At 44.2% G+C, this 27,289-nt stretch overlaps 8 protein-coding genes across 8 annotated transcripts, besides 4 other annotated features; 5 read left to right on the top strand and 3 right to left on the bottom strand.

The window, feature by feature from the left end:
- Window positions 1-4,447: 4,447 nt before the first annotated feature.
- TSTA_085080 (uncharacterized protein) lies at window positions 4,448-5,715 on the top strand (the record flags this gene model as incomplete). The annotated part of the gene is made up of 3 exons (XM_002478195.1): window positions 4,448-4,935; window positions 5,034-5,451; window positions 5,500-5,715. 3 exons carry the CDS (start codon window positions 4,448-4,450, stop codon window positions 5,713-5,715), a joined length of 1,122 nt encoding a protein of 373 aa, XP_002478240.1.
- Window positions 5,716-7,972: 2,257 nt separating this feature from the next.
- Window positions 7,973-8,928, top strand: TSTA_085070 (uncharacterized protein; the record flags this gene model as incomplete). Its single annotated transcript, XM_002478194.1, has 2 exons — window positions 7,973-8,028; window positions 8,130-8,928. The coding sequence occupies 2 exons, from the start codon at window positions 7,973-7,975 to the stop codon at window positions 8,926-8,928; spliced, it is 855 nt and encodes a 284-aa protein (XP_002478239.1).
- A 51-nt stretch (window positions 8,929-8,979) lies between these two features.
- On the bottom strand, window positions 8,980-11,194 carry TSTA_085060 (uncharacterized protein; the record flags this gene model as incomplete). Its single annotated transcript, XM_002478193.1, has 7 exons — window positions 8,980-9,112; window positions 9,160-9,281; window positions 9,337-9,370; window positions 9,419-9,909; window positions 9,960-10,498; window positions 10,578-10,654; window positions 11,127-11,194. The coding sequence occupies 7 exons, from the start codon at window positions 11,192-11,194 to the stop codon at window positions 8,980-8,982; spliced, it is 1,464 nt and encodes a 487-aa protein (XP_002478238.1).
- Window positions 11,195-11,432: 238 nt separating this feature from the next.
- Window positions 11,433-12,796, top strand: TSTA_085050 (uncharacterized protein; the record flags this gene model as incomplete). The annotated part of the gene is made up of 4 exons (XM_002478192.1): window positions 11,433-11,517; window positions 11,571-12,053; window positions 12,106-12,590; window positions 12,653-12,796. 4 exons carry the CDS (start codon window positions 11,433-11,435, stop codon window positions 12,794-12,796), a joined length of 1,197 nt encoding a protein of 398 aa, XP_002478237.1.
- Window positions 12,797-13,852: 1,056 nt separating this feature from the next.
- On the bottom strand, window positions 13,853-15,063 carry TSTA_085040 (uncharacterized protein; the record flags this gene model as incomplete). The annotated part of the gene is made up of 2 exons (XM_002478191.1): window positions 13,853-14,467; window positions 14,944-15,063. 2 exons carry the CDS (start codon window positions 15,061-15,063, stop codon window positions 13,853-13,855), a joined length of 735 nt encoding a protein of 244 aa, XP_002478236.1.
- Window positions 15,064-16,834: 1,771 nt separating this feature from the next.
- Window positions 16,835-17,951, top strand: TSTA_085030 (hydrolase, putative; the record flags this gene model as incomplete). The annotated part of the gene is made up of 2 exons (XM_002478190.1): window positions 16,835-17,723; window positions 17,782-17,951. 2 exons carry the CDS (start codon window positions 16,835-16,837, stop codon window positions 17,949-17,951), a joined length of 1,059 nt encoding a protein of 352 aa, XP_002478235.1.
- A 1,425-nt stretch (window positions 17,952-19,376) lies between these two features.
- On the top strand, window positions 19,377-24,537 carry TSTA_085020 (uncharacterized protein; the record flags this gene model as incomplete). Its single annotated transcript, XM_002478189.1, has 2 exons — window positions 19,377-23,515; window positions 23,583-24,537. The coding sequence occupies 2 exons, from the start codon at window positions 19,377-19,379 to the stop codon at window positions 24,535-24,537; spliced, it is 5,094 nt and encodes a 1,697-aa protein (XP_002478234.1).
- Window positions 20,649-22,115: a mobile genetic element.
- Window positions 21,234-21,779: a mobile genetic element.
- Window positions 22,641-23,567: a mobile genetic element.
- Window positions 23,485-24,516: a mobile genetic element.
- Window positions 24,538-25,112: 575 nt separating the features above from the next.
- On the bottom strand, window positions 25,113-26,964 carry TSTA_085010 (uncharacterized protein; the record flags this gene model as incomplete). Its single annotated transcript, XM_002478188.1, has 6 exons — window positions 25,113-25,374; window positions 25,442-25,815; window positions 25,888-26,214; window positions 26,271-26,338; window positions 26,397-26,613; window positions 26,692-26,964. 6 exons carry the CDS (start codon window positions 26,962-26,964, stop codon window positions 25,113-25,115), a joined length of 1,521 nt encoding a protein of 506 aa, XP_002478233.1.
- Between the last annotated feature and the right edge of the window lie 325 nt (window positions 26,965-27,289).

Raw genomic sequence — 27,289 nt, 5'->3', positions numbered from 1 at the left:
TAATTTTCATACCGTAAAGAAGCTTTTTCAACAGATTTTATGTTCATAGAGCCCGCTTGGTTTGATTGAGAATTTTACCTGATTAGGATCTTTCTTGCAATACTGCTAGATAACTCTATAAATCTTCTTGGCTTTTTAAGCGGTTCATATCATAATTTCGTGTTGTAGGATTCAAAAAATAAGCTGCCCAGTGAACATCTTGAACCTGTCGAACCATTCATTCTGGCAATTTCTTCTCAAATAGAAGCTATATATTGGAACCAAAAGATGCAGATATAATAGATTAGTGTAGATAAAGTTCAATAGATATCCACCGTCCAACAACAAGACCTGTATGGGATGTTGTTGCTTCAGAAGCTTTAATTGTTTTGTTTATTGGTCGTATAATATTAAGAAGAAGCGTTACTCCATCCCAGAAATCTGTAGACTGTGATGGCATTCATTCTCTATCCTAAGAGGTAACTAGTCGAACAAAAACTAAGCATGAGGAAAAAAAGGAAAGGAGCACGCTCAGCCGCGGGCAGAGATCACTTTTGTATGTGTGCGTACGGCTCTCTTCGGAGCCTAATCGGGAAATTGTGAAGACAAAGAGATATCCCGATTTGGAACTCCCTAGGGCTTAGGGCTCCGACAAGGAGCCAACGCGATACAGCTGCCAGGCCCGTCACATAGACCAGATTGTACAAATGTACATCGTCTACAAATGTATAGCTCTTACAAATGTACATCGCCTACATATGTACACTCTTTACGTATGTAGAACCTTTGCAAATGTACGCTATTCACATATGTATAATTTTTACAAATGTACAGCTCTTACAAATGTATAGCTCTCACCGATGTACACCATTTACAAATGTACACTGCTTACAGATGTATAGCGCTTACAAATATATGCTATTCACATATGTACAATTGTTACAAGTGTGTTTATGAACTAGTTCCATCTACTACGTTAACTAGAGAAAAGGGAAAATGTATGGTTCATCACTCCTGGGACCAGTTTTGAATGGTTCCAAGTAGCATCATTTCCTAGCATGAGCGCGGAACCGTTCCTGAATCAACCCTTTCAGGAGGGGGTCCATTCCTCCTATTAAATTCAATTCTGGTACCAGCTCTATTTCGAGAACATGAGATCACTTCATACCGAGTCTGTATCTTGCTGTTGGTTTACCTTCGTTAGATCGCAAGATCTAAGAAGGACAGCTAATCCAACAAGCTGACTGAGCCAGTAATACTGAATTCCTAATATTGCGACTAATCCTAAGAACTAGGGGGATGTGGGTGGTGAGATGTAGTTATCCTCCGTACGCTATAGCGCACGGATAAACTATATCCCATTCCCGCGCTGAGATAGGCAAGATTGCTATACCGACACTTGCATCAAGTCAAAGATCAAACTTTGGTTTCTAAGCCCAAAATAATTAAGAAATTAATTTTATTGGTTCAACTTTACGCTCACAGTCTATATATATTACAACCAATTAAGCTTATACAGTCTGTTCACCAAAATCATCATGTAGTTGCCTGTGGATGTGACGGCTGGGTTACGGAGCAGGATATCGTACGGGCCTTGCTGGCACCTGGACAGAGCCCTAAGCCCTAAGAGGATGACCTTGGCGGGGATATCCTCCTTTGTCTTCAGGATTTCCTAAATAGGCACCGACAAGGCCCCGGACGCACATATAAAAAGAGTCCTTACGAGCGGCTTAGCGAGTCTTTTCTCCCTCTTTCCTCATGCTTAGTTTTTGCTCGATTAGTTACCTCTTAGGATAGAGAATGAACGCCCTCACAGTGGAGATAATACTACTCATAATCTCTTACCTGCTATCCTGGGAAGTCAAGCACTTATCGCTAGTAGACAAAAGAACGAGAGCAATATGCATTCTATCTCTCTTTTGTTCAGTACGAGTAGGGTTCTCAAGAAGCAGCCTCTCTATACTAATGAGCCTTACATTGTTGACTCTATGCTAACAAGTGACATCTTTCATATATGTGGTTCCACAGTTACTAAAAACAGGTACGAGGTGTGCTATATAATTTGCAACCCAAACTGACCCTCTTTAAGATGTTACTAATTTTGATTTTTTTTAAATCTTCTATTTTGACGCTGGAACACTATGTAAAAATGACGAAATCTCAGTTCAATCTGGGATTTCTGCCAAGAGAATGTCCGCTACATATGGCTATCTTTTAGACTGTGCAAAAGATGTGTAGGAAATAGAATCAGATCCTCAAACATAGCATTGATTAAGCCGCACTATTAAAAGGCCTGTGTGTATTTCTATATCTGAAAGAACTTATAGTGTATTTCTGTGTGCCCCTGAAAAGAAAACCATGGCTAGAAGCATATATTGATCTCGACATGAATATAACTGAGGGGCTGTACACACATCACATGCAAGTGATTGCACAAGCCCTATCTGACAGACCGAAGTGGGGTTTAGACTAAGTCGACAGCATTCATTTACAGGGATTTCAGATTTAGACTGGACAGCAGTATAAGATCTTAGATCTAATATCCCTATCTACTACTCATTTACAGGAGCTGCTGGTTAGTATACGCAGTCTAAAGATGACACAGTCTGAGTCAGCTCTGGAGTTACTTTCACAACAGGAGCTGAACATCGATCAGCTTGACATGTGTGATATAATGATTAATTATGATACCCTAAAATGGGTTTTTTCCTGCTAATTAACCAGCTCTTCACTTAATTAGTTTCCATAATGTTGTTGTAACGGAGGTTCCATTCAAGGAACCTGCATCTTAGTTAAGTGTTGACATTCTATCTGAACTAATCAGTGCTCATAAAGGAGCATAGGGCCAGGCAATGTACTGCCATTGTTATTCTCGGCACAATAGCTGGAGGATTTTATGGAAGAATGAACCTCTTATTTAATCTGTTCATTAGGACAAGCTATTAGAAATAGCAGACATAAATAGGATACAAGTCCTTCTTTTCAAGCATCACAGATCAACTATAAATATATTACGAGTCAGATACCCTATGGATCCTAAAATTGAGCGACGAAAGGCCCTTCAGAAGTACAACAGACGAATGAAAAGCCTTCTTCTAAAAGCAGTTAATATAAGCATTCTCTGCAATGTAGAGATATTTCTTGGTATTTGAATCTGGGAGACGGGCTGTGTCACTACATTTTGCTCAGACCCAGAAGGACTCTGGTCTCCTGCTATCTTAAAATTAGTATATCCTTGAATATTTGTGGGAAGGCTGGTGATTTAGTAACTATAAAGGGTTGCTTGCTACTAGCAACCCAGCGACGAAGTTTCCTTTCAAGAAGTTCTTGAACTGTGAGTATTCCCCTATTGCCTCAGAGTCCAAGGATAGTAGATTTTGGTACAACAATAACTGACTGAGAGGTGTCAGGTGGTAGGATTCTATGCTTCTCCTTTAAAGGAAGCCTCATGTTGGTGGTAGAGGTTTGCCTTTTTGAATCTGTTGTAAACCAGTCGCATTGCTTCCCAGTATCTTTGCTAATAATATTATAATGTATTTCTCGGTCTATGAGTCTCCTCTTCTTGTTCCTATTCTCAACTCATGTATTAGGGAACTCTCTTATACGAAAATAACCCTACAACTATTCATTTTCTTGTGGAATCACGTGGGAAATTTGGGAACCTGCGGCATTAGTTGGAAGCTGAGAGGCTGAGTCTGTCGGCAAAACTTCATCATCTAGAGATTCAAGATAAGAATCGATGTGAGCACTGACTGCTGATTGAGTCGGGTCAGGGGTTTGAGATGGAAGTGCTGGGCCTATTCCTGGATCTTGGGCTGTTGGACTCCTGGATAGCCTAGGTGTCACGTTTTCAAAAGGTTCATCGCTCTGATAGCCATCGTTTAGAGCGAGGTAGTTCAGACGGTTTCCACGAGTCTGCATCACCAGTGGAAAAGATCGAGATGCAAATCTGTGGGAGTGAAAATAATAGGGAGGTGATTGTTCAACGAGAAGACTGGGAGGTGCTAGGTGTCTGTCGATATGAAGTAGGATTAATCATATTGGTGCTATTTAGCGCGAATACCAAGCATTAGAAGGAAAGGAAAGAGTAAGAGGCGAAGTTATCTTCAGCTGTTTGATATCTCCTTTGTGCGTCATCTGATTACTGCACGTGATATATTGTGAATAATTATTCGAATTCGCACAATGAAGATTTGCGAATATTATTCGTAGTATTTGTGAATTGCGAATGCGAATAACGAATATTGCTGATTACTGCGAATATTCGTATTCGCAACTGCCCTACCCCTATTATCTGCATTAATAGCCTTATCGAGACTTATAGCCAATTAAGTAATTAAAAATTTTCTCCTATTATGTTAACACTCCATTGAATTGAATATTAAGACAGGACGCACAAAAAAGTAGTTAATCTCCCCAAACCTAGCTTCTTTTCATTTTGTTTCTGCATATAATTATATCTTTAGCGATGTCTTTTCTTATTGAAACTCGAGGACGTCCTTCAAAAGATCTGACCCCATATAAAAACGAGATCTCGAATTTATTCAATGACAGTGAGACAGCAGAGGCTATTGTAGATTATCTATTAGCCGAATATCGGATCAAGGTCACCAGTCGTACCATTCAGCGACGCCTGAGGACATGGGGGTTCAGACGGCGGATTAAGACCCAACACCATGAAGATCTAGAGAACCAAATCCTAAATCTATTCTACCAGTGTGGGCTATCAGACACTGACATGCATTACGTGCTCCAGAAACAGGGTTTGCAAATTGGGCTAGATGGTCTAAGGAGATACCGCCGGAGGATGGGTCTGCTACGTCGATTTAAAGCCGGAGAAGTGGAAGATGAGATTCGGATAGCAGTTCAAAAGGAGCTGGATAGCGGGCAGATTGAAGGTTATGTTTGCGGGCTTCTTTATACATATTTCCGCAGCAGACAGCACATAGTCTCTCGGTAAGTAAAAACAATATTACTTGATCCAGCTTTCTAATCTTGCAGCAGTGATCGGCTTTTCGAATTGTAAGAGAGATCGATCCAGAAGGAATTACCAGACCGCGGAATGAACTACAGCGAACTCGTGGCGACTTTAGCGTTCCAGGACCAAATTTCCCTTGGTCTATTGACAGACATGCTAAACTATTTTACTGGGGGGTTCAAATTTATACAGGAATTGATGCCTATTCCCATTATATCACATGGATATACGTTGGAACTAGTAATCGGAAAGAATTCAGTGTTCTCCGCCAATTTCTTGATACTTTACAATCAGAGAAGAAACAACCCAGGTTTGTCCGATCGCATAAGGGAGGAGAGGCTACACTCCTAGCAGCAGCACATCATGCCTTATATAAAAAGCATTACTCAGATTCCAATATCTCAGACTGTTATTGGTACGGTACGAGTACGTCGAACCAACGAATTGAAGCATGGTGGTCTCAAATGCCGAAGAGTGTTCTTTTCCGATGGCGGGTAAGCTGTTAGTCCATCTGCATTAAATAATAACTAATATCAAGATAGGACTATTTCCAAAGACTCGTTGAAGACCGACTATTTGCTCATAATAATGCTGCGGGCCGTATTGCGATCCTGGCGGTATATATGCCATTATTTCGGCAGGAAATATGCAACTATGTTCGTATATGGAATGTACATAGAATTCGGAGTATTTGGGAAACCGTTTTTGCTCTATCATTTCCTAAAACCCGGTGTGCAAGATTATGGGTTGATCCCTGATACAAGGTGCAAAGCTGCTTGTGGGAAGGATGTGAGGGAACTTGAGTGAATGGAAGGGTTTGGATTGACTCTTTTTGAGGGTGGAGGAAGGGAGTTGAACGATTATGAGGAGATATACTCTTTATAGGACGTGCAGGAAGTGAATGAGGACGGTAAAATTTCATGTTTTCTAAGGTAACAGCCATGATTGTGGAATGGATATAGAGAGGTCAGGGAAAACGGAACTGATGTCCGACGGATGCACTCCATCCTGCCGAGGGCTGAGAGGTCTTTATATCCGTCTCAGGATACAAAAGGTGCAAAAAGATAATTGTCAGTCTCCTCGCATGTCGCTATCACTGCCACTGACACATCCTCCGTCACCGTCTCCGCCTGCAACAAAGAACGGCGGTATTGACAACGCAGTCGTTGTAATCAACGGACTGGTCAATTCCAATTAAATGACCTAAATCCAAGCTCAAAAATGAGGCATGATCTAGAAGCACGCCCAATGCTACTCATTCTCATATGCAACTCCGTTCCTGTCCCACAATTGAGGTATTGCTAGCCACATCTGTGACTAAAGTCGTCTGGATTACCATCTCGTTGCTGCCACGCATGAATCAAGGCGTCCTATAAGTGAATTTGACGCTTATAAGACCAACCATGGATCAGCATCCTCGCAAATCTGCCTTAATGAATGTGTTAGCCCCTTTCAGCTCTGCAGCCACAAATCAGCTCAGATAATGTGGTATTTTTGCTATTGGCTACACTGGCCTTCAGACCCTAACAGCACTTCCTCGATAAATGCGTCGGCTCGAACAGTGGATATGACTCTATCAAACAGGCATTGCGCAGCATTTCTACTGGTGGAATCAGCATCCATGCACAGATGGGCTCATTTCCAGCGTGTCCAAGATCAGGATGCCTCCCATCCGAATACCACATGATTGAGTCACTTAACTATAAGCCCCGCTCAATAGATTACACCGCTAAAGTTCCTAGCGGCCACACTCGTGCTAGTGAAGCTAGGACTGAGAGGAATTCAGTCTCATCATAGCCGGTACACTGAGAGAACAATGAAGGCAAATCTTCGATACAAGTTATCTTCAAATCATCTGAATTGTAGATAATGTAGCTCACTGCTGTATAGAGCGCAAGGACTGTAATTTCTGTCAACTACTCAAAAATAGTCACGGTGCAGAAGGGGAGACGGCGCAGGAATAAGGTGGATCCGCGCAGGGGGGGAGATGCTGGGATCAGCGATTCGTGTAGTTTCCCTCTAGGCAAACACAGCTAAGAAAAAGGTGAGCAGCTGGAGCGGTAGAAAAAGAAAAAAAGAGACGTAGAATTGACGGTCGTCGTTCGGGGACGCCCTTGCAGTTTATATAGGCCTCACCCGGTGGGGCAGTTCCCGTTAAAGCGGCGAGAGAACCGCTATCCCCCATATGGTATACACAAGTAGTTAAGATAGTTAACTATGCCGACAGAGAAATCATTTCATATCAATTCAATATAACAGCAAACTACTTTTCCCGCTCGCTAACATCCTCAATCCGTCCTTGTCCCCGTCCCTGCCCCTGTCCCTGTCCTCCTCGCTGTCCTTGCTGGTATCCATCAAGTAGCTGCCTCCCCTGCGAATCAAAATGTCTCTCCTCATAAACTGGGTCCTCGCCTAGAGTCTGAGAGAGCGACCGCTCATGGCGAGAGTTGTCTTCATCTCGATACACCTCGTGGGCGCTGCGATGCCCCCAGGTTTGGGTCTCGCCGTTGCGCGTGGAGGAGGCTGAGGTGGAAATGCTGAAGGATGTGTAGGAGGTTGATTTGAATGGCATGTTGTGTTTCAATGAATTTGTTTGTAGGATGGTTGTAGATGGTTATTGATGTTGGGTGATATAGGCAGGAGGGTTTATATGATTTATAGAGGAGGAAGATGGGGATGACATCAATTGACTCTTGACAGCACAATCAAGTAGCTGTAAAAGAATCTCAATTGGACCAATGACTGACTCGTATGCTTATCTATACACCACGCACTTTTATCCTTAGTTATGCTCACGCCCAACAATTCTACAGTATAGCCCATGGCGTCATAACTTCATCCAAGTGCGTGGCAATAACGGCTATCTCCATCAGTTTAAGTTTAGTCGGATAAGGACATCGGCAGTCCACGTACTCTTTACAACGACCTTAGCCGGCTTGCTGAACTATAAGCCCTCGAGGGCTTATAATTGGGGCTGTAGCTATCAACCTGTTGTGCAGTTTCCTGTATTCAAACATGGCCTTGGCCTTGCGGATAAATTTATTTTCCAAAGGAGCCGTCAATTTTGTATTGTGAGTGAGTACTCGACGCAGTCCTACATACTCATTCTGACTATCAACAGGAGATCTCCTACACGTTCCTCACTAATCATGTCTCTTCCAAATGGATACAGACATACATCCACTACACCAACGGGAAACTCAACCAGACCTCCCTTCGACCCCAGCAACCCCATAAAAATAATCCAACCGCCAACGCCAACCTGGACCCTAGGTGACGGCGCAACCCAAAACAACAACGAGCGGAAAAACCACATCTCAATCAACCCGCACTCCCCAACCCGTCCGCCAAGCAAAAACTACCAATTTCTCATATCAAGCATTATCCCGCGACCCATCGCCTTAATCAGCACCAAATCAAATGACATGCTTAATCTAGCACCATTCAGTTACTTCCAAGTCATAAACCACGACCCGCCAATGTTCGTGGTTAGTTTTACGCCTACTAACCCCGACAAGGGTGGGAAGAAGGAGAAAGATACACTCCGAAATCTGAAAGAGACGGGTGAATGTGTGATTAATCTTGTTTCTGAGGATATTCTTCAAGCTGCGAATGCGACGTCTATAAATTCCCAGTACGGGGAGTCGGAGTTTGAGATTTCGGGGCTTACGCCGCTGTTCGGTTTGGAGACTGTTTGTGTACCTCGTGTCAAAGAGGCGATTGTTTCGATTGAAGGACGGTTATTAGAAACGAAAGAAATAAAAAGTCGTGCGAATCCGGATCGGAATGGAGTCACGACATTGGCGATTATAGAAGGAACAAGGTTTTGGGTTCGTGAGGATGCGATTGATTCCGAAGAACAGAGTGTGGTGGACGTAAATGTGCTGAGGCCTGTCAGCAGACTAGGTGGGAATACGTATGGAAGGGTTACTGAGGTTGTCGAAATTAAGAGACCGGTTGATAGATCGTAGTTCTATATACATCTGTGCCTATCTATCTATCCATATACGTAAAGAAGAAAGTTACTGGATAAATTGCAAAATGAACGAAGCAACATCCTGCAAAAATGTGGATGCTTCTTCGTCCGTGTATTGCCCGTCGTTGTAGCTTAGGGAAAGCTCCGAGCGGCCGCGGAAGCTGTCCAGACGGATGGACCTTCAAGTTGTTAGTATAGTATGGGGATGGGGGAAGAATAAACTTACATGAATGGCATGTACTGGTTTAGGAAAAATCGAACAGTATCGATTGTAATTGCGACCTTACCGGTCTCGTCGCTGACTTCGCGGTCGATATACGTCTCGTTGACGCCGTCACTTGTGTACATCTGCATCCATTAGCAGTGAGTGACGAAAAGGGAAGAGCTGAAAAGAAAAACATACCGGTGAAGAGATGCCGGTCTCTGGAATATTATTCCTAATCAACTGTCAGCACCCTATCCATCCCCAAGCTAGGCGTAGTTACGAAGCAATCAACATCGTCACAAAGTTATGAAACGACGTGCCCACCGGCAAAGTATATGGATTACTCAGCAACGTTTTATAAGCATCCTTCGCCACCTTGGTCGCTTGCACCAGGTATTTGTTGATCGTCTCCTTATCCGCATCAACGAGATTGTACTGCTTGATATTCTCAAAGATGACCGGACAACTAGCTTGTACAATGGGGTAATATGTTTTGGCATGCTTCTCTGCATCCCGCAAGAATCGACGTCCGTTCATGGGTGATTGAGCCATGTATATCTGATTGTCTGGCGTTCCTGGTGTAGTGGGTTTCTTTTTCAACAGGGCGAGTAGTACAGCTGCATGACCCAAATGGGCGGGAGAAGCTGTAGGGCCGACTTTAGATTTGACGGATTTGTACGGAGTAGATTGAGTCACTTTCCGAGGCGGTGAAGGTATGGAAAATGACTCGGGGGAGACCGTAGTTTGGTTTGGGTTGAGGCCGTAGTTTTGCTATGGATTGTTAGCTGTTTATTCAAGAAGATATAGTTTGGAAGACGAACCAATCCTCTCATGGCAATGCCAGCGTATTGTCCCAAAGTAGCATCAAACTCCGGCCCAGAAGTCTTGACACCCTCCTTCCACAATGTCAAGACCGGTGCTCCCAAATTCTCAACTTCTTCACCCCATTTGAAGTCCGGCAATTCATCACCGACCTCTGTCAAATAACGGAAAAAGTCACCAACAAAGATACGTTTGCTAATACCATCAAAGTACAAATGGTTAGTATGAAAGACAAATTCGACATTGACAGATCCAATCGCCGTATCGAGTCCATCAACCGGTGCAACAATGTCGATAACAACAGCCTTGGCAGGTCCACTCGCAGCCTGGAAGCGTTTGATTTCACTTTCTGTGCGAATATCTAATCCGGTCTCTTTGCTAGCGCGAACATGAACAACCTCATGAGCCCAGGCGAGAGCATCTTCGTTGCTTTTTGGCGCTTGATACTGAATTAGAGGAAAAATCTGTCCTTCTTCCCACAGCGCAGTTTGAGCAATTTCAGGATGTTCGTAGCGGTGCTTGACGAGCGCCCGCTCCACTTTTCCTTGTAGTCTAGTGAGTGTAAGTCCGGAATCAGCGAACTGTGACGCTTGAAATCAGATAGAGATCATTTGCACCGGCCGCATTGCTCTTCTCAATTCCGACAATGGCCTCGGCACCGTTGGCGCGACGTTGACGGATTGCGGGATCGGTGCTGGAGGTTTACCAGTTGAACGACTCTACCACAAGGGGAGGGACGGGCGGAATTTGGGGGGCTTCTGCGGACATTTTAGTTTCTATTTGATGAAATATATGTAGAATTTGGAGGAGAGATGAGCAGACCGAACTATTCAAGCTGATGGAGAGGTGCCCTTTTTATAGTTGTACTTGTTCCTGCTTAACCTCGCATTTATGGAGTTAAGAATCAATTTTAGGCGGGGGCTGAGCGTCTGAGACCCAATTTTATTGATCATTGTCGGTTTTGCAAGGCATGTATGCCCAATATTTTGCTCTATTCCAATAGCATGGGTCATTCCATTGGTCAATGCATTAAAGGTGAGATTTTAAGCTCGTATTGACTTGCTTCAAGTGGGTGGATGTATGATACGAGACTTGGAATTGATTGGACCAATTTGTAATTGCGGCTGAGTGAAATCACTGCTCGACATGTCTTAAGACAAGGATACTGCAAAATCATGAACTGATTCAGCGTCTGGCGGGCAATAAGGTCCAAATATTCAGGAGAGATCAGCATATCAGTATTGTAAAGTACGATTTATATGTATCATACGCATACCATGCAGAACCAATAGTGGAGCTGCCGGAACCCAAGGATTCCGCTTATCGATAGGGACAGGAACTAGTTAACCTCAATCTACATTTGTCAACAAAGTTCAACGCTGACACGCTTCTCACCGCTATAGCTCGACTACCGCGTCCATACAGCCTTTGTGATCTCCTTGCACTCCGCTACTCCTGCATATGTCGAATATATGACTGCGACCTCGAATTCGCGGGCCTCCGAGTCATTTACTCTCTGGGGATGGCTCTGTCTGTTGGCGAAGGTTGCGAGGATAGGTATGCCGTTTCTCTTCTGTAGTTAAGAAAATAATACTCAGACCCCATCATAGTGGCCGGTCTGATTTTCAAGTCTGTCAAGTATCCTTTATCCAGAAAATCAACATCCAAAAGGTCCTTCCACCATTATATAACTTATGAGGGGATGATCGATTTCCAGTCCAGCTTGACCGCAACTGAGAAACAAGCCGTTCTTCCCGCGACAGCGACTCAATGCATCAATTTTGCGCACCAATATAATCTGCCGTATGAACCATTAACGCTTTCCGATGGTACTGTCGCATTCATGCTCAATGGATCCTCGTCTCCAAAACATTTCCCTGTTGGCGTTAATCCTTTTGGTAGAAAAGCCAAAAAGGCTGCGGTTTTGGCTGCAGAGATGAATATTGCGAAACAAAAACTCAATAAAGTTATTGTATACTTTCATGGGGGTGGTTATGTGGCACCTATTCTACCACAGCATATTCACCTCATATACGGTTTCGAGGATAAGCCTCGTTATAAAGAAGGGGTTGTCGTCTATGTTTTGGCATATAGTATGTTATTTCGAGCTTCATGTTGCTGTAAGACCTGCTGATGAGGTATTAGGTTTAACGTCTGAACACGCGAATCAATACCCTACTCAACTCCGACAGGCCATATCGTTACTTGACCACATCATCAATACAGAGAGCATCCCACCCTCATGTCTAACTCTCATGGGCAATTCTGCCGGCGGTAATCTTCTACTCGGCGTGCTTTTACACCTCTCACATCGCAACTCAAATGTTCCGCCTCTCAGTCTGAAGGACGGAGAACAATTTGCCGCCGCAGTCGCAATCTCACCATGGTGTACTATGGATACATCCGCCAAATCTACGGAGACAAACGCCAGTAAAGATGTCCTTGCCGTCTCGGCGCTGGCATATTGGGGAGGGAACTTTCTCGGTGGTCATGCGCTCGACGCCTGGAATTCACCCTTGGTAGCACCGGCGGAATGGTGGGCTGATTTGAAGGTTGACGAGTTGCTGATACTGTATGGAGAGGATGAAATTATGAGAGATGATACGGAGGCCCTTTGCAAGAGGATAAAGGTGTGTGGCGGGCTCTCATTCACCCCCATTACCTTTTCCTATCAGTGCTAACAATATCACAGTCCGCAAATCCAAGTCGAACGACTGTCTACAACCTACAAGGAGAAGGCCATGAACAAATAGCCATGACCAAGCTCTTAAAATTACCCTGGATTTGTGAATCAGAAAAGATATACACTGCTTGGATGAAGGAGCGATTTTTATAGAATTGTGTTTTACCTGTTCCAGATTAGACCCCAGACACGCCATATAATCATCACCACCCAACCACCCATCAAATATAAATCCCTTCCCTTTATCATTCTAACTTTCGATCCTTCCATTTCTTCATTTTCCCTAAATGCCCCACGCTTACTCCCACCCATCAGCAAACTTGTCCATTTCAAAAGTTCATAACCCCATTTTAGGCAGGTTTTGTGACGATTCCAGACTCTTGCATTGAAATCCATCTATCTCTAACGTACAAAAGGTGCTTGGCTACAGAGAATATTGAGCATGGGACAAGAAAAGAAGGAAACAGCTTCGCTGTGGCTTCTTTACTAGCCTTTATGTGCGCTCTACGCAAGGCAATTGACCTCATCTCTTTATTCAGGCTATTTCCATATAAGGCGCCTTGAGGATTGCTGTCCAAATATCCTGAAAGGGAAACCGAAGCCAATTTTCACATAATTCAAGACCGTCCCAGGCGCAGCACTCGGCATACAGGCATTCCTCCTTCCGGTTCGGCTTGATTTAAATAAGATTACGTAGAAGGAAGTTTCCAGGGGCCACGGGCAGTAAAGCTCAAGCTTCTATGTCGAGGTGAAAGTTACCCAGGTGTGCACTGGGAGATGTCACGCGTGATTTGGACCGCGAAGATACTAAAGATACAGGCCAGCTCTCTCAAGAGAAGTATCTAGCTAAGGCAAAGCAGCTTGCTGCTTGGACCTCAATGGCTTGTAGCAAACTCCTCTTCTTATTCCTTCTCTGTTAAGCCTCTTAACAAATATAATATGCTCATCCTTTGCAATAACGGATAACGCCAAGCGGGTTTTGACGGACCACGAAAACGGTATTCGAGCTCATCTAATATAATCGAATCTTTTCGTAAAATCGTACCTTGCTAGACTGCGTTACAAACCACAAGATATATCAGAGAGATATAAAGTAAAAGTCCAATAATGGTGGGTGAAAACGCAGGTTCATGAAGTCATAAAGTGTCCAGCAGAAAAGGTTTGGGCCGAAGAAAAGAAAAACCTAGCTCTATAGGCTTGACTCCCACTCTATAAGTCGCCCTCGCATTTTTTCAGCCGGTTCATCATGTTTGTTAACTTCTGCTCGGCTTCGCTGAGAAGGGTATTGAGAACATCCCGCTCTTGTAAACTGGCAACTGCAGCATGAAGTTCCTTACACCTGCATAGGAGAGCAACTCTCAAGATATGAGTCCATTCGTGCCACGAGTTGATGGGATAATTTCCAATATTGCAGAACCCAGTCAAAAACTGAGCGGGTTCCTCGCCGCCCTCTTGTAATTGACCAACATAGTCCGTGACTGCTCTTTCTAAACAGTAACAGAGACCCTCTGCAATAAGTACAATTATTTTGGTGGTTGCTCGAGGCGAATGACAATTTTCGCAGGTGAGCCATGAATTGAACTGTCCCAGAGCGAACTTTTGATCCGTCAGGATGGCATCTACGGATAGTTCTGCGATATTAGAGATCTTAGAGTCAAGCTCTCCAAGCATCAAAGTCGCAGACTGAGCGCAATTGCACCCAATTCCTCCGCCCTTAAGAGGTGGACTGTCTCTCGCATGTAACGCCTTTGAGGCTTTCAGTATTGAATTGAGGCATGTATCGCCGCTCGGAATAATGCCACCGTATTGACCAGGCTCTTCGGGCTGAGTCATGCATAGTTGATCAAGCTCTGCGTTGATGGTGGATACGTCAGTTCAATGCAGCAAAGTACATTTCATCTTTCTACTCTTTAGATCTTGACATACCAAGAGAAAAATCACCCCTTAATGGAAACCCGTGGAAAAAGGTATCCCCACAGCTAAAATCGAGTGTTGGAGAGCAACTCGAAAGGTAAGTTGCAGATGAGAAGGATGGATAATCAGAAACAGATGAAGGGTCACTGCCACTGGAGGAGCTTGGTTTGTGATCGCGTCCTGCGCTGGATATGGGTTCACTTGTCCGTTTGAGTCGACCTCGTCTACTGCTCTCTGGATAGATGCATTGGGTTCCGGTGGAAAGACATTTTTGACATCCGTGCTTTTCTCCCGTGCATTTGACCTGATAAATTCTCAAATCCATCAGTCATATGTTACTATATTGGTTTTCAGCGCCTTGAAATATGGCAGAAGAAGGCACAAACCTTGCGGACACGACACTCTAAACATGCAAGCCTTTTTTGAGGACGGTCACTACTCGGTTCTTTAGTGCTGACCTCCTCTTCCTCTAGCAGACCATTGTTGTAGCTGATGGTGGAAAACATGCTGAAATGTTTGAGGTACGAAATCTGGACCAGAGAGGGTTATTGAGGCTTGGCTGGTATGTTTTATGCTACGAGGGTTTTCTTTAACGGCGGAGCATCTATCAGTAAAAGAGAATCAACCTGTGGCTGGCCTGTTCGCCACCAAGATCCAGCGCACATGGCAGATTTTGTACATCTCGTGTACATGCACATAGATGCATGGGTTTGATACGCTACCAGTATTGGGCGCGTTTGATGGTCACTAGCAAGTGTTGCTGAAGGTGTATCTTTTGACCTAACTAGGTCTTTACACAATTATTTTGGCCCCTAAAAGTTACATGCGAGCATAGATTGCATTATAAGGTTTGGTTACACCATTTGCAGTGCATAAATTTCCCGCGTGTTTCTTCTACACCAGTCACCGTCAAGGAATAGGAAGGCCACTCGGAAGTAGACACTCGGCAGCAAAATTAATGGTCTATAGCGGCTGCATTATTGATCATATCAGCAAGTAACTGATTGGCTGGGTATGCTGGGAGGCGGAACGCATGAATGGCGAACCGTCCAAGACATACTATAGTTCTACGTTTGCGAGGTGCAGCTAATGAAACCAGCTAAATAGTGGGTGACGAATCTCAGTCACCTTACATATCATTGGAAGTGCCATGTGCCATATGGGGTGGAAATGCAAGCCACTATTGGTGACTACCCTGTGAAGATAAAAGCCACCCCAAATACGAACGGGGATGGCCGAACGCTAGGTAGTTGATTTCCCCGGAACTAACACTGTTATCTGGGCCTTGGTCTATGTTTCGAGAGCTTATTTTTCGGCAAGGACAGCATTTGTAAGCCCTCGAGGTCTAGACCAGAATTATTTGGATCTGCGAACGGAGATTAAATCACTGCTCGCATGCTTCCATTGAGATTATTGTTCCTAAATTATTGTAATGTGGTCGGGCCGTTTTCCTCCGGCTAAGATTAAAGAGGGATAGATACTAAACTCTATTTCAAGTAGATCATGCGTTGTCAGCAGAATGGACAATGCTCGTGTCGAGTCATTGCCATGTGGAGCCCGTTCGTATTTGGAACGGCGTTTGGATAGTATCATATGTTCAGGCATATCGGCAAACCTACCTGGGTAATATTCAGATAGACTATACAGCGTAGCAGACGTTTTTGGGGGCCGTTGAAATACGTACATGGATCGGATCGGCCCGAAACAATCAGAGGTTAGGGTATAGCCAAGCACTCTTGGCCTGCTTTGGTCTGTTCTGCTAACCAATAAGAGCATCGTTCTCATGGCCATAGCCCGACCTTCTGCTTTTAGCATGCGCTCTGATCTTATATCTCTAAGTGTTCGAAGATCGCCTGGACCGGGGCCCTCCGTAGAGCGAGTGTACTTTAAATAGAGTTAGGAACTACTCCATATTCATCACATCTACTACGGGTTCTTTGTGCTCATGAAAATACATGCACGAAAGCCTGCCCCCATTGATATCTCTCTTCATGCCGCCAAGCACTTGGAAGGATTAGACCCATGTTAACTACCCACCTGGTCAACGGCAATGGACAAGAAGACATTGTTCAAGATAATCTAACTTCCGGACGGATGATAGATGAAGTCCGACGACCTGCCCGGCACCGGAGGTAGACCGATAGTCGCGAGTGGTCCTCAGGTCCCGAGTCCTTTGTAGCGATATATGCCTACTATATACATAACCCTTACACTGGATGTGGCCCTTGTTCACAACAACAAATCTTGGTCTGACGGCTCATACCTTCCCAGAACAACATGGTCCACCTGGCAAATCTTCTCAGCGCTGCTTGTCTTGCCTTGATGGCTAAGGGAGCTCCGAAGAACTTTGATGATTGGGAGCACGGCCGAGTTGCTCTCCAGGATGTTAGTATCCATTTTCGCTATGCAGGCTCTGGCCCACCGCTGCTTCTAGTGCACGGTAACCCTCAGTTCAGCTTGACCTGGCAATTCATCGGTCCCATCCTTGCAGAGCATTACACAGTCATAGCTCCTGATAATCGCGGAGCTGGAGATTCCAGCATTCCACCAGATGGCGACTACACTTCCGAAGCATCTGCGGGTGATCTCAAAGGCGTGCTCGACTTTCTCAATATTACATCAGCGTACGTATTTGCACATGACAAGGGAGGCGGTATGGCTACCGCACTCGCAATCCAACATCCTTCCATGGTGAAGAGGCTAGTACTTGCGGAGTATCTGTTTCCAGGTTTCGGGTACGAGCAGGCCTCAGCGCCCGCTCCATTCTGGGATCTTTACGGAAATCCTCAACTTGCGCTATTTTCCATCCCTGACTTTGCGGAATTCCTGATCAATGGCAAAGAGAAGCCATTCCTGCAATGGTACTTCTACCATGGAAGCTACTCCGGGGTGACCAGCTTCAGTGAAGATACCGTGAATAGATACACTACCAGCATCTCCAAACCTGGCTTTCTTAGAGCTATGCTTGGTCCCTTCTCAACTGCCACTGTCAACGCAGATGCGCAATTTTTCCGAAGTCACCTTGGCCAAAAGCCTTTGGAAATTCCAGTGCTCAACATAGGTGGTGAAGCAAGTTTTGGGAGCGAAGACATTTTAAGTCTTATCAGTTCCTTTGTCTCAAAGGACCTGAGTGTTGCCGTTGTCCCGAAAGCAGGTCATTGGCTAGGTAGGTTTCTTTAAAACAACACCTTATTTATCACATAAATAATGACTAGGATCAATAGGAGACGAGAATCCATCTTGGACGGCGAACCGCGTAGCAAAATTCTTTTCGGAGGACAAGTCGCCTCTGCAGACGGTTGATCTCTCTTCCTTGACTGATAGGGTTACTTTGCAAGTCGGATTCTTCGGCACCTTAAGGAATGCCGCTCTGGGTGCCAATATTGGTATGTAGTATTGCTGTTGTTCTAGCGTTTTTAGGAACCTGCCCAAAGTGTTAGAAAAGTGCCTACATGTACAAAGAAATGCTTTTAAATCTGGAAATGGTCGGGCAAAGGAAGTGCTACTCATCTAAAGGACATACCTATCGAACTGACCGGTTGACATGTCCCACAGAATTACCCAAACCGCCAAATCATGAACAGGAGGTTGATATGGCGTTTACAGATATCGAAAGTGACTTCCAATATGCTGCCATGACCGAAGGTCCGAAATGATATTTTTCGCTTCAACGTGAGAACCTCGTTTCGCTCAAAAAGAATTAAGACCGAGGATGGTAGCTTGGGGATACCCGCAATAACCCTAAGGAAGACTCAGAAAGAGGTGCGAACTAAATTGACTTCAATGAGGATAGAGAATTTACTTCGTGGTAACTTGATTTATCTCAATGAGCATTACTTGAGTCAGAAATTAAAATCTGTCCAGATAATTACACACATAGTCTATAAACCGCGCAATATGTGGAATCTAAGCATATAAGTTCAAGAGAGTACTTGATTTATGGGCAGTAGACCATACTTCAGCTTGCGCATCTTGTTTACTGGGGATTATCCATTATGAAAATGGGAAAGGCCAATTTTCTATTCTAACCACTATGAGTTCATCCATAGGGCGATAATGTATGTGGGAAAGAAAAAGAGAAACGTATGCACACTCTTATTTTTAGATTACTTAGTAGAGGAAGAGGGAAGGGTTTCCATGTTAAGTTTGCATATGTGTAGTGAGACGGGTACTCAGGAAAACCCTGGCCCGTTTCTCGGTATCACTTTAAGAGGCCGAGTATGGGGCCTTGACTAACCAGGATGGCTCGGAGTACACCTTTATACACCACTGATATGGGGCTAAACCATAATACTTCCACTTTATTTGTTGGAACTCAGAATGAACTAAACCAATTTGGGAATAGGACAAGATTTGCGTATCAAGAAATTTCGAGAATTGGCATCACATTCCGACGCGATATTGAACATTACAAATCAACTTTACAGCCTATCTCTAGAAAGTTCGATTTGCACAAGTGTCGACTTTTGGTGATATCACTTCTATGGAATCTTGTATATAAAAACAGGTTCAATACTCCTAGATAGTGGTTTTAGAGGAGTGCCGGAAAATAGACCTAGTTCCTTATACGTATTGTTTAGTGCTCGCCTTCGCTTAGTCATCGCTCTAGTAAACCAACGTTCCGACAGTTATGAGCCTGGGATCCCTGCGAATATAAGCACAAGTATCGTATTGGAGTATTGGATCGACACTTGAAGCTACTCGCAGACGTGAAATCTGATTTATCGACGACCGTTGGTTTTGGTATACATTCGACGAACGACCGAGTGTGAACCCTTGAAGATATCCGTGCCAGGAAGAACGAGTGAACTCGTTAGCTATGGATGAGAATAAGGGAACCGTTATTTTGAAGTCATCGAACGAATGGAGGAGATGGTTAGAGCAGTTGAGAACAAAGGCGACGAAGGAACGAGTCTGGGATTATGTGAATCCATCCCCGTTACGGACACACGAGGTGGAACCGGCACCGGAGAAACCAGTTAAACCCCCTTTTCCAGACAGTATAATGCCGAATCAGAACGAGGATCCAGAAGTTGAGAAGCTTGCATTGATGCGCTTCCAAATGGAATTACAGTTATATGAGCAGCATTATCAACGGTATAAGGACGAAAAGGCGAGGTACGAGAAGCACCAGGAACGATTGGACGCGGTACGATCGTATATATTCGACACGGTTGAACTAGGCCACCATCCCCGAATTCGGATGAAGCAAACCGTTCTCGAGATGACACAGGAATTGCGGGAGGAATTTGCTCTGCAACCGGAGCAGGAGCATGAACTGATAAATGAGAGATATAGAGATTTGCTTACTCCGAAACGCGGCATGAAGCCTAAAGACTGGATCTCGAAATGGGAGAATCTGTTATTGGATATGCAACTAACGGACTTCAATGAGATTCCAGAAAAGAGAATGTCGAGGGACTTTATTCGTTCATCAGCTTTTATTGCACCCAAGTTTGCTGAATCATGGACGACAACACTCATCGAATTGGATACCGGACTGGAAGTATTACATAGGAAGATTGGATTAGACTCAGTACCAGGGATTCGCGATATGATAAAGATTTTCGAACAATGGGTCAAGGCACAACGCAACGTGATGGACCCTACTCGACGTGATGCATCATTCGCGATGTTAGGCGGTAAATCGGATCAGCCTGAGAAGGAAGAAGAACAAAAAGGGACTCAGCAATCCAATCAGCAGACTAATCATCAATCAAGATCACAACGGAAAGGACAATCGAGAAACAGAGAAAGAACGTGTCTATGTGGAGCAAAGCACAACTTTGAGGATTGCCCATATGTCAATGAAGGAAAAAGATCAAAGGATTGGAAAGAAGATGAGGATATTACCAGAAAGTTCAAAGATGTGGAACGCAGTAATACATCGCTGGCGAAGGCACTTAAGGCAGTCAAAGGGAAGCTTAAACCGACAAATTCAACCAATAAAAAGGAATCTGACGACGGCAAGAAGGACAACGAACCGGAAAGATCGAACTTTGTATATGATGAGGACGAAGTTCAGATATCGATAGGTCCGCGTTTTGAACGATCAAGCATGGCAATACAAGTTCAAACAATAGCGACAGCCACAGATTCAGACAAAGACCTCAAGGATGCAGTTATTTTGGATAACGGTACAACGACTAACATCTTCAATGACTTAAGACGGCTTCGCAATATGGGAAATGAAGAACGAATCTGTCTTGTTGGAAATGGCTCAGTAAAGATGTATGGACCAGGGGAAACGATCATCTATCCAACGAATCCGATTAGCAGACAGGCAAAGAAAGGGATATTGGTGAAGGAGGCATGGTATGTTCCAGGAATGCATACCAACATTATCTCTCAAGGAATGGCTGAGGAATATGGACTTTTCTTCAATGGTTTGACCCGAAGATTGGTGACAAAGAAACAAGATATTTGTGGACTGAAGAAGGAAGGAAGGCTTTATCTGATTGAATGGGATGAAAACCGGAAACCTAGGAGTTCTCTAGGAAACGACTTAGCACTTAGTTCTTTCGAGAGAAAAGTATTGAAGGACCCTGGGAATGTATGGCACAAACGACTTGGACATATATCGGAACAAGCCGTTGAGAAACTTCAGGAAGCAACGGAGGGTGCACTTGTCACTTCACCAAGGGCTTTAGGCAGGAATGAAGAAGGATTCAAGGAGAAATGTGAGATTTGCGAACTTTCCTCGGCAAAGAGACAAATAAGCAGAGTGGCGATACCACATCCAACGCGACCGTTCCAAAAAGTATTTGTCGATATCATTGTTATGAGCTTGGCAAGGAACGGAGATGTGTATGCACTTCATCTATTCGACCCTTTCACAAAATACCACGCCTTGGCAACAACCCCAACGAAATCGGTAAATTTTGACTTGCAATGGCTAATTGAGGATGTTAAACGAACATTCCATGTTGTGATTGAAGTCATACATTGTGACGGCGAATCAGCAATCAATGGAAATGACTTCAAAGATTGGTGCAAGTCAAAACGGAAAACCCTTGTGACAACAGTTCCTAATACTCCAGAACAAAATGGGCCAAGCGAGCGAGCTGGAGGACTTATCACTACACGAACAAGAAGTGCGATCCAGGAAGCAAACTTACCGACAGGATTGTGGCCATATGTTATGCAAGCGATGGTTTATATCATCAATCGGACGCCCACAAAAGCAATCGGTTATAAGACTCCATATGAGATGGCGTATGGCAAGAAACCTTACATTGGAAATCTGTACTTGCTTGGATCAAAGGCGTACGTGAGAATCAACACCAAGAAAAGTGAGAAGATGGAACCGAGGGCTCAAATCGGATATCTCGTTGGATACGAGTCTCACAATATTTGGCTAATTTGGACAGAGGGACCACGAGGGACCAAGGTCATTCGAGCAAGGGATGTTTTTTTTGACGAAACGAAGAAGTATGATCCAGAACATCCATTTGCTAGAGAGATTATTAGGAACGGTGTGACAAAAATCACAGAATCATTAGACATACCGAACCTGGAGGACTTCAATGAAGAACGAGTTGTGGAATCAGTCGACGAATATATGAATTTGCAGCAATCCTCCTCAATGAAATTTCCTCTGGAAATCCCAGTATTAGCTTCTGGAAACAGCCAGACAGTCACAACACAGCAACACATACCAGAAAGCATGGAAATTGATGATCAACCTGTCAACGAGCCAACACAGTCTGTTGTGATACACTCTGACAGCCATTTGATACCCAGCCCGTCAGCATCCAGTTCGACAGAGTCGATGCAAGGTCACCAGATGTCAACGAGCAAGGAATTGTTACTGGAAAATCGAATTAGTGAACAGAATCAGGATGACAAAATGGAAATCGACGACGTACGTGGCCAGCAAGATAATCAGTTAGTTCGATTTGATGACACTAAAAACGAAGTCACATTGTACGGTGATGAATCCCAATTTGGCGAATCTGGGAGGGTGACTGGTGAGGATAGTGGTGAGGAAGAAGCTCAACAGGATGAAGGAGCAGAGCGAGAGAATATGGCTCTCACGGCCGGAACAACCACTAGTCCGAGTGGGCAGATTCCCCAAATAGGAAATGAACAGACACCGCTGTTGCAATTGACCAATGAGGAATCAAGAAATCCTGACGTCACGTTACCTGAGCTACTACTATCAACTACCCCGCAGCAAAGAAGCGCGCCAAAGGCCTCAGAAATCGGAGCTGACCTCTCAGAGGGAAATATTGTGACAGGACCACGCCGAAGGATTCCCTCTAAGCGTGCTCGAAGCCCAGAAATAGCGACATCTAAGGCGGAGAGGAAGAGGCACCGAGCTTTTTTCGCGAGAATGAAGTTATTGCAAGAGTCTTCAGCGTATAAAGCGTTTTTGGCAGCCGCAGAGAAACTTGATGGGTATGAGCCGCTTCATGAAGATATCCCACCAGAGCCCAGGAACTGGATAGGCGTCAAAAGACACAGATTTGCCAGGCAATTTGAGGAAGCTGGGAGAACTGAGATGGAGTCATTAAAGAGAAAAGGCACATTTGAAGTTGTCGACAGACCTGAAGGAAAGCAAATCCTACCACTGACATGGGTCTTCAAATACAAATTTGACAAATTTGGGAAGATTGCAAAGTTCAAAGCACGAATTTGTGTTCGAGGAGACTTGCAAAAGGGTATGGATTTGGAAACACGAGCAGCAACGCTTGCGGCAAGAATTTTTAGAATGATGATGGCACTAGCTGCAGTTTTTGATCTTGAGATTGTACAACTTGATGCAGTCAACGCTTTTGTTAACAGTGACCTGGATGAAGAGGTATACGTTTATTTTCCAGATGGCTTCAGAATTCCCGGAAAAGTCATACGATTAAGGAAAGCGTTATATGGATTACGACAAAGTCCGCGATTATGGCAAAAAGAGCTTACAGGAACGCTATTGGAGCTTGGATTTTCGCAAATTCCAGATGAAGAGTGCTTATTTGTTAAAGATGGTGTGTTTTTACTCTTCTTTGTGGACGATATTTGATCTTTACGACAGGAAAAATCGACAATCTCTCTTTGAGGAAATTGTTAAGAAACTCACGAGCAAATATGAGATTCGACAAATGGAGAAATTCGAGTGGTTCTTGAATATGCGAATCGTACGGGATAGAAAGCAGCGGAAGATCTGGATTTGTCAAGATTCGTATATTACCAAGATTGCTAAAAAGTTTGGGCTAACGCAAAACAATACAAAGACACCAATTTCCATCGATTTACAACCGTCAGAGAGTGAAGCCATGAATGAAGACATTCACCTCTACCAAGAATTGGTGGGATCAGCAATGTATGCTGCAGTCATGACCCGACCTGATGTTGCAAAGCCAGTGAACGAACTTGCCAAATTCACTACAAATCCGTCAAAGGATCACATCCGCCAGATTAAACGTGTCATTGAATATCTCTATAATACACGATTCCTCGCTATCGAATTCTCACCACCGGAAAACAGCGATTCGGACGTTGCTATATGTGCTTCGGATGCTTCTTTTGGAGACAACGCCGATCGTACGAGCTCGGAGGCTTATATCTTCAGTTTATACGGAGGTCCTGTCGACTGGCGTGCCACAAAGCAACGATTAGTTACAACTTCAACTACCGAAGCGGAATTAAGAGCGGCAACGGAAGCAGCAATGAAGCTCTATGTTTGGAAACGTGTATTCAAGGCTATTGGTTTCAAAACAGATCGTGAGCTCTCTATTCGGTGTGACAATAAGCAAACCGTGCTACTCTTGACTAGGGAGGACCCTCATTTTCGAACGAACTTACGACATATTGATATCTACCACCATTGGCTACGGCAGGAGGTGCAATGTGGCAGACTTCACATTGAGTGGGTTCCTACAAAGGAAATGATTGCAGATGGCCTTACCAAGGTGTTGAAAGGACAACAATTCTTGGACTGGAGAAAACACCAAGGATTAACAGATATAGCTCATTTAGTGCAAGAATGAAACCTCACGGTTTCCTTCTTGGGAGGGTGTGTTGGAACTCAGAATGAACTAAACCAATTTGGGAATAGGACAAGATTTGCGTATCAAGAAATTTCGAGAATTGGCATCACATTCCGACGCGATATTGAACATTACAAATCAACTTTACAGCCTATCTCTAGAAAGTTCGATTTGCACAAGTGTCGACTTTTGGTGATATCACTTCTATGGAATCTTGTATATAAAAACAGGTTCAATACTCCTAGATAGTGGTTTTAGAGGAGTGCCGGAAAATAGACCTAGTTCCTTATACGTATTGTTTAGTGCTCGCCTTCGCTTAGTCATCGCTCTAGTAAACCAACGTTCCGACATTATTCTGGTGTCATATGACATACTATGTGGAGCTTTTTGATCTTCATTACGCCATACTAAAACAGGATAAGAATAAGGTAAGGCGAAAATATAAGCCTTACAATCCCTGTAATACTAAAACTCTTTTTAGACTTCGATATATATAGGGCCAATAAAATACCGCTTCATCATCGCATTGCCCCCACTTAGGCCCCATAAGTGATTGTCCAACCTCAAAGTTAAATTTATGGGTATTCCAGCGGCAGAGGATGATAATATGCAAAAAGGTTGAAAGGGTCGTACTGCCTCTTGAGCTGCGCTAGACGCGGTAGCTTTGTGGCGCTATAGATGTCCTCAATAGTCTCGTCTCCACGAGCGTAGTTGACGAACACTGTGGGACTATCGTATCCTGTCGTCTTCGAGAGTTCTCCCCGAATTTGAGCTCCAACGGTGTTCGCAGACTCTTCCGTGGCTATGTCTCCAGTAGTCCATGTAAACTGAGCTTGGCTTTTAGGTTACGAAAGTTATGTTAGTGTGAGAACCACAGATGCGAAAGAACAGTCTAGGAACTCACATAAAGCCGCGAACATCTGTCCATGGCCAACAGGTGGCATTTTCTGGCACAGCGGCTGTCGCCTCGTTGGCAAACAGCTCAAACATCAGCTGGCTAGAGCGACCACCAGGGTTCTTTTCAAAGAAATCCGTTATCATCTCAAAGCCTTGCTGCCAGCCAGTTGCATTATAGTCCCTCTGGTTCAAACTAAAGCTAGAACGGGGCTTATTAGGCTCGCAATTGTATTTGTCATATCCACCACCTGCAATAGACACTATTTCGTTCCATGGAAGGGTGGCAGTGACAAATGAGGCGTTGAGTGCGAAAATAGGTGCGAGCACCTTGCGAGCGTCTGCTTCTGTCCCATAGAAAATCCAATCGGACGCAATTTGGCTCTGAAGAAGGTATTGCGATTAGAGATTAAAAGAAACGCTACACGCTGACAGAAATTTTCAAGAAGAACTCACAATGTTGAGAGTGCTGTTCCAGTTGTTGACTACAACCGCAGCCAAATTGACAGGCATCGGAGAGTAATGAGTCTCAATCACTTTGAAATACTCCAGACTACTCTCTGCTGGGAGATAGAAGTCAAGCATAAACACGTTTCCGTCGTTGAAATCGGCCAATGGCTGTATATTGAAAGTTGCTGAAGTGATGACGCCAAAGTTGGCACCGGCGCCACGGATGGCCCAAAATAAGTCTGGATAAGAAGTTTCTGACACCGTTTTAACAATACCATCAGATCCAACCAGCCGCACAGACTGGAGTGCATCGGCAGTCAAGCCAAGATTACCCTAGTCGTAATTAGAAACTCAGCGAAGGGTTCCTTCCTGCCTCATTGACAACTTACCATCATACGGCCAATACCACCTCCCAGGGCGACGCCGATTACACTAGGGCATGAGCAACTACCGGTTTCTACATCAGTTAGTATGACTTTCCAAAGTAGCATGGTGTAGGTGATTCGACAACATACGCATGAGAAATCCAGCATCATACAAGGGGTCAAATATGTCATTGTAAATGACACCAGGGCCAACGGTCATGGTAAGAGCAGAAGAGTTGACCTGAATGGATTTCCAGTGGCTTAGATCGAGGGAAACCCCTTCTTTAAAGGCCCCAAGACTCGCAGCGTACCCATGACCACCACCTCGGGTCAAGAACGGAAAGCCATAAGTCCTGGCAAGATTGACCTACAAAAGATATATTAATTTCAGCACATATAAACAGAAGAAAGCTGAATATTTCACTGCGCCATTTATTGGACATACCACTTTTTTGACATCTTCTTCTGTTCCTGGGCTGACAGCAGCGCTATATGTTGGAGGACTAAAGATTGACCATCGCTCAGTTGCGTTTTCAAAAGCGACAGTATTTGGGAAGGAAATGGTTGTATTAGAAGCCCATTGGTGAACTGGATCGGTAAGTAGCCCCCTGAGATCGATATCACAAGACTTCTCGGGCGTGGGAAGAGATAGGACGCCCTTGAAGGAAATTAGGCCAGCGAGCATAGAAGCCCAGACTTTCAACGTGGCCTTTACCATGATTGAAAATTTTAAACTTGATGAGAAGGGTTGTGACCTCGCAAGATTCCAAGAAGATACGGCTACTTCACCTATGTTATAAGTATCGGAGCAGAGCTGCATTTGGATGCCGCAACATTTGAGATAGAGTACCACATATCGCCAGCTGCCGAAATGGTATCTCCCGACGTTTGTATTGGAGACTCTCTTACTTCAGAGTTGTCTTTCCGGTTTTTGGGGAAATCTAGACAAATGGTAAAATTCTGACCACCATTTCCTTTACCAAACAAAACGGAAGGGTTGCGTGAGGCCCGACAAAACTGATTTTCCAACCAGAAAGGAAACG

Source organism: Talaromyces stipitatus, genomic scaffold (assembly GCF_000003125.1).
Source record: "Talaromyces stipitatus ATCC 10500 scf_1105507295527 genomic scaffold, whole genome shotgun sequence".
NCBI classification, from domain to species: Eukaryota; Fungi; Ascomycota; class Eurotiomycetes; order Eurotiales; family Trichocomaceae; genus Talaromyces; species Talaromyces stipitatus.
The sequence above is the reverse complement of the archived record's forward strand: the minus strand, read 5'-3'. Positions and strand labels throughout refer to the sequence as shown.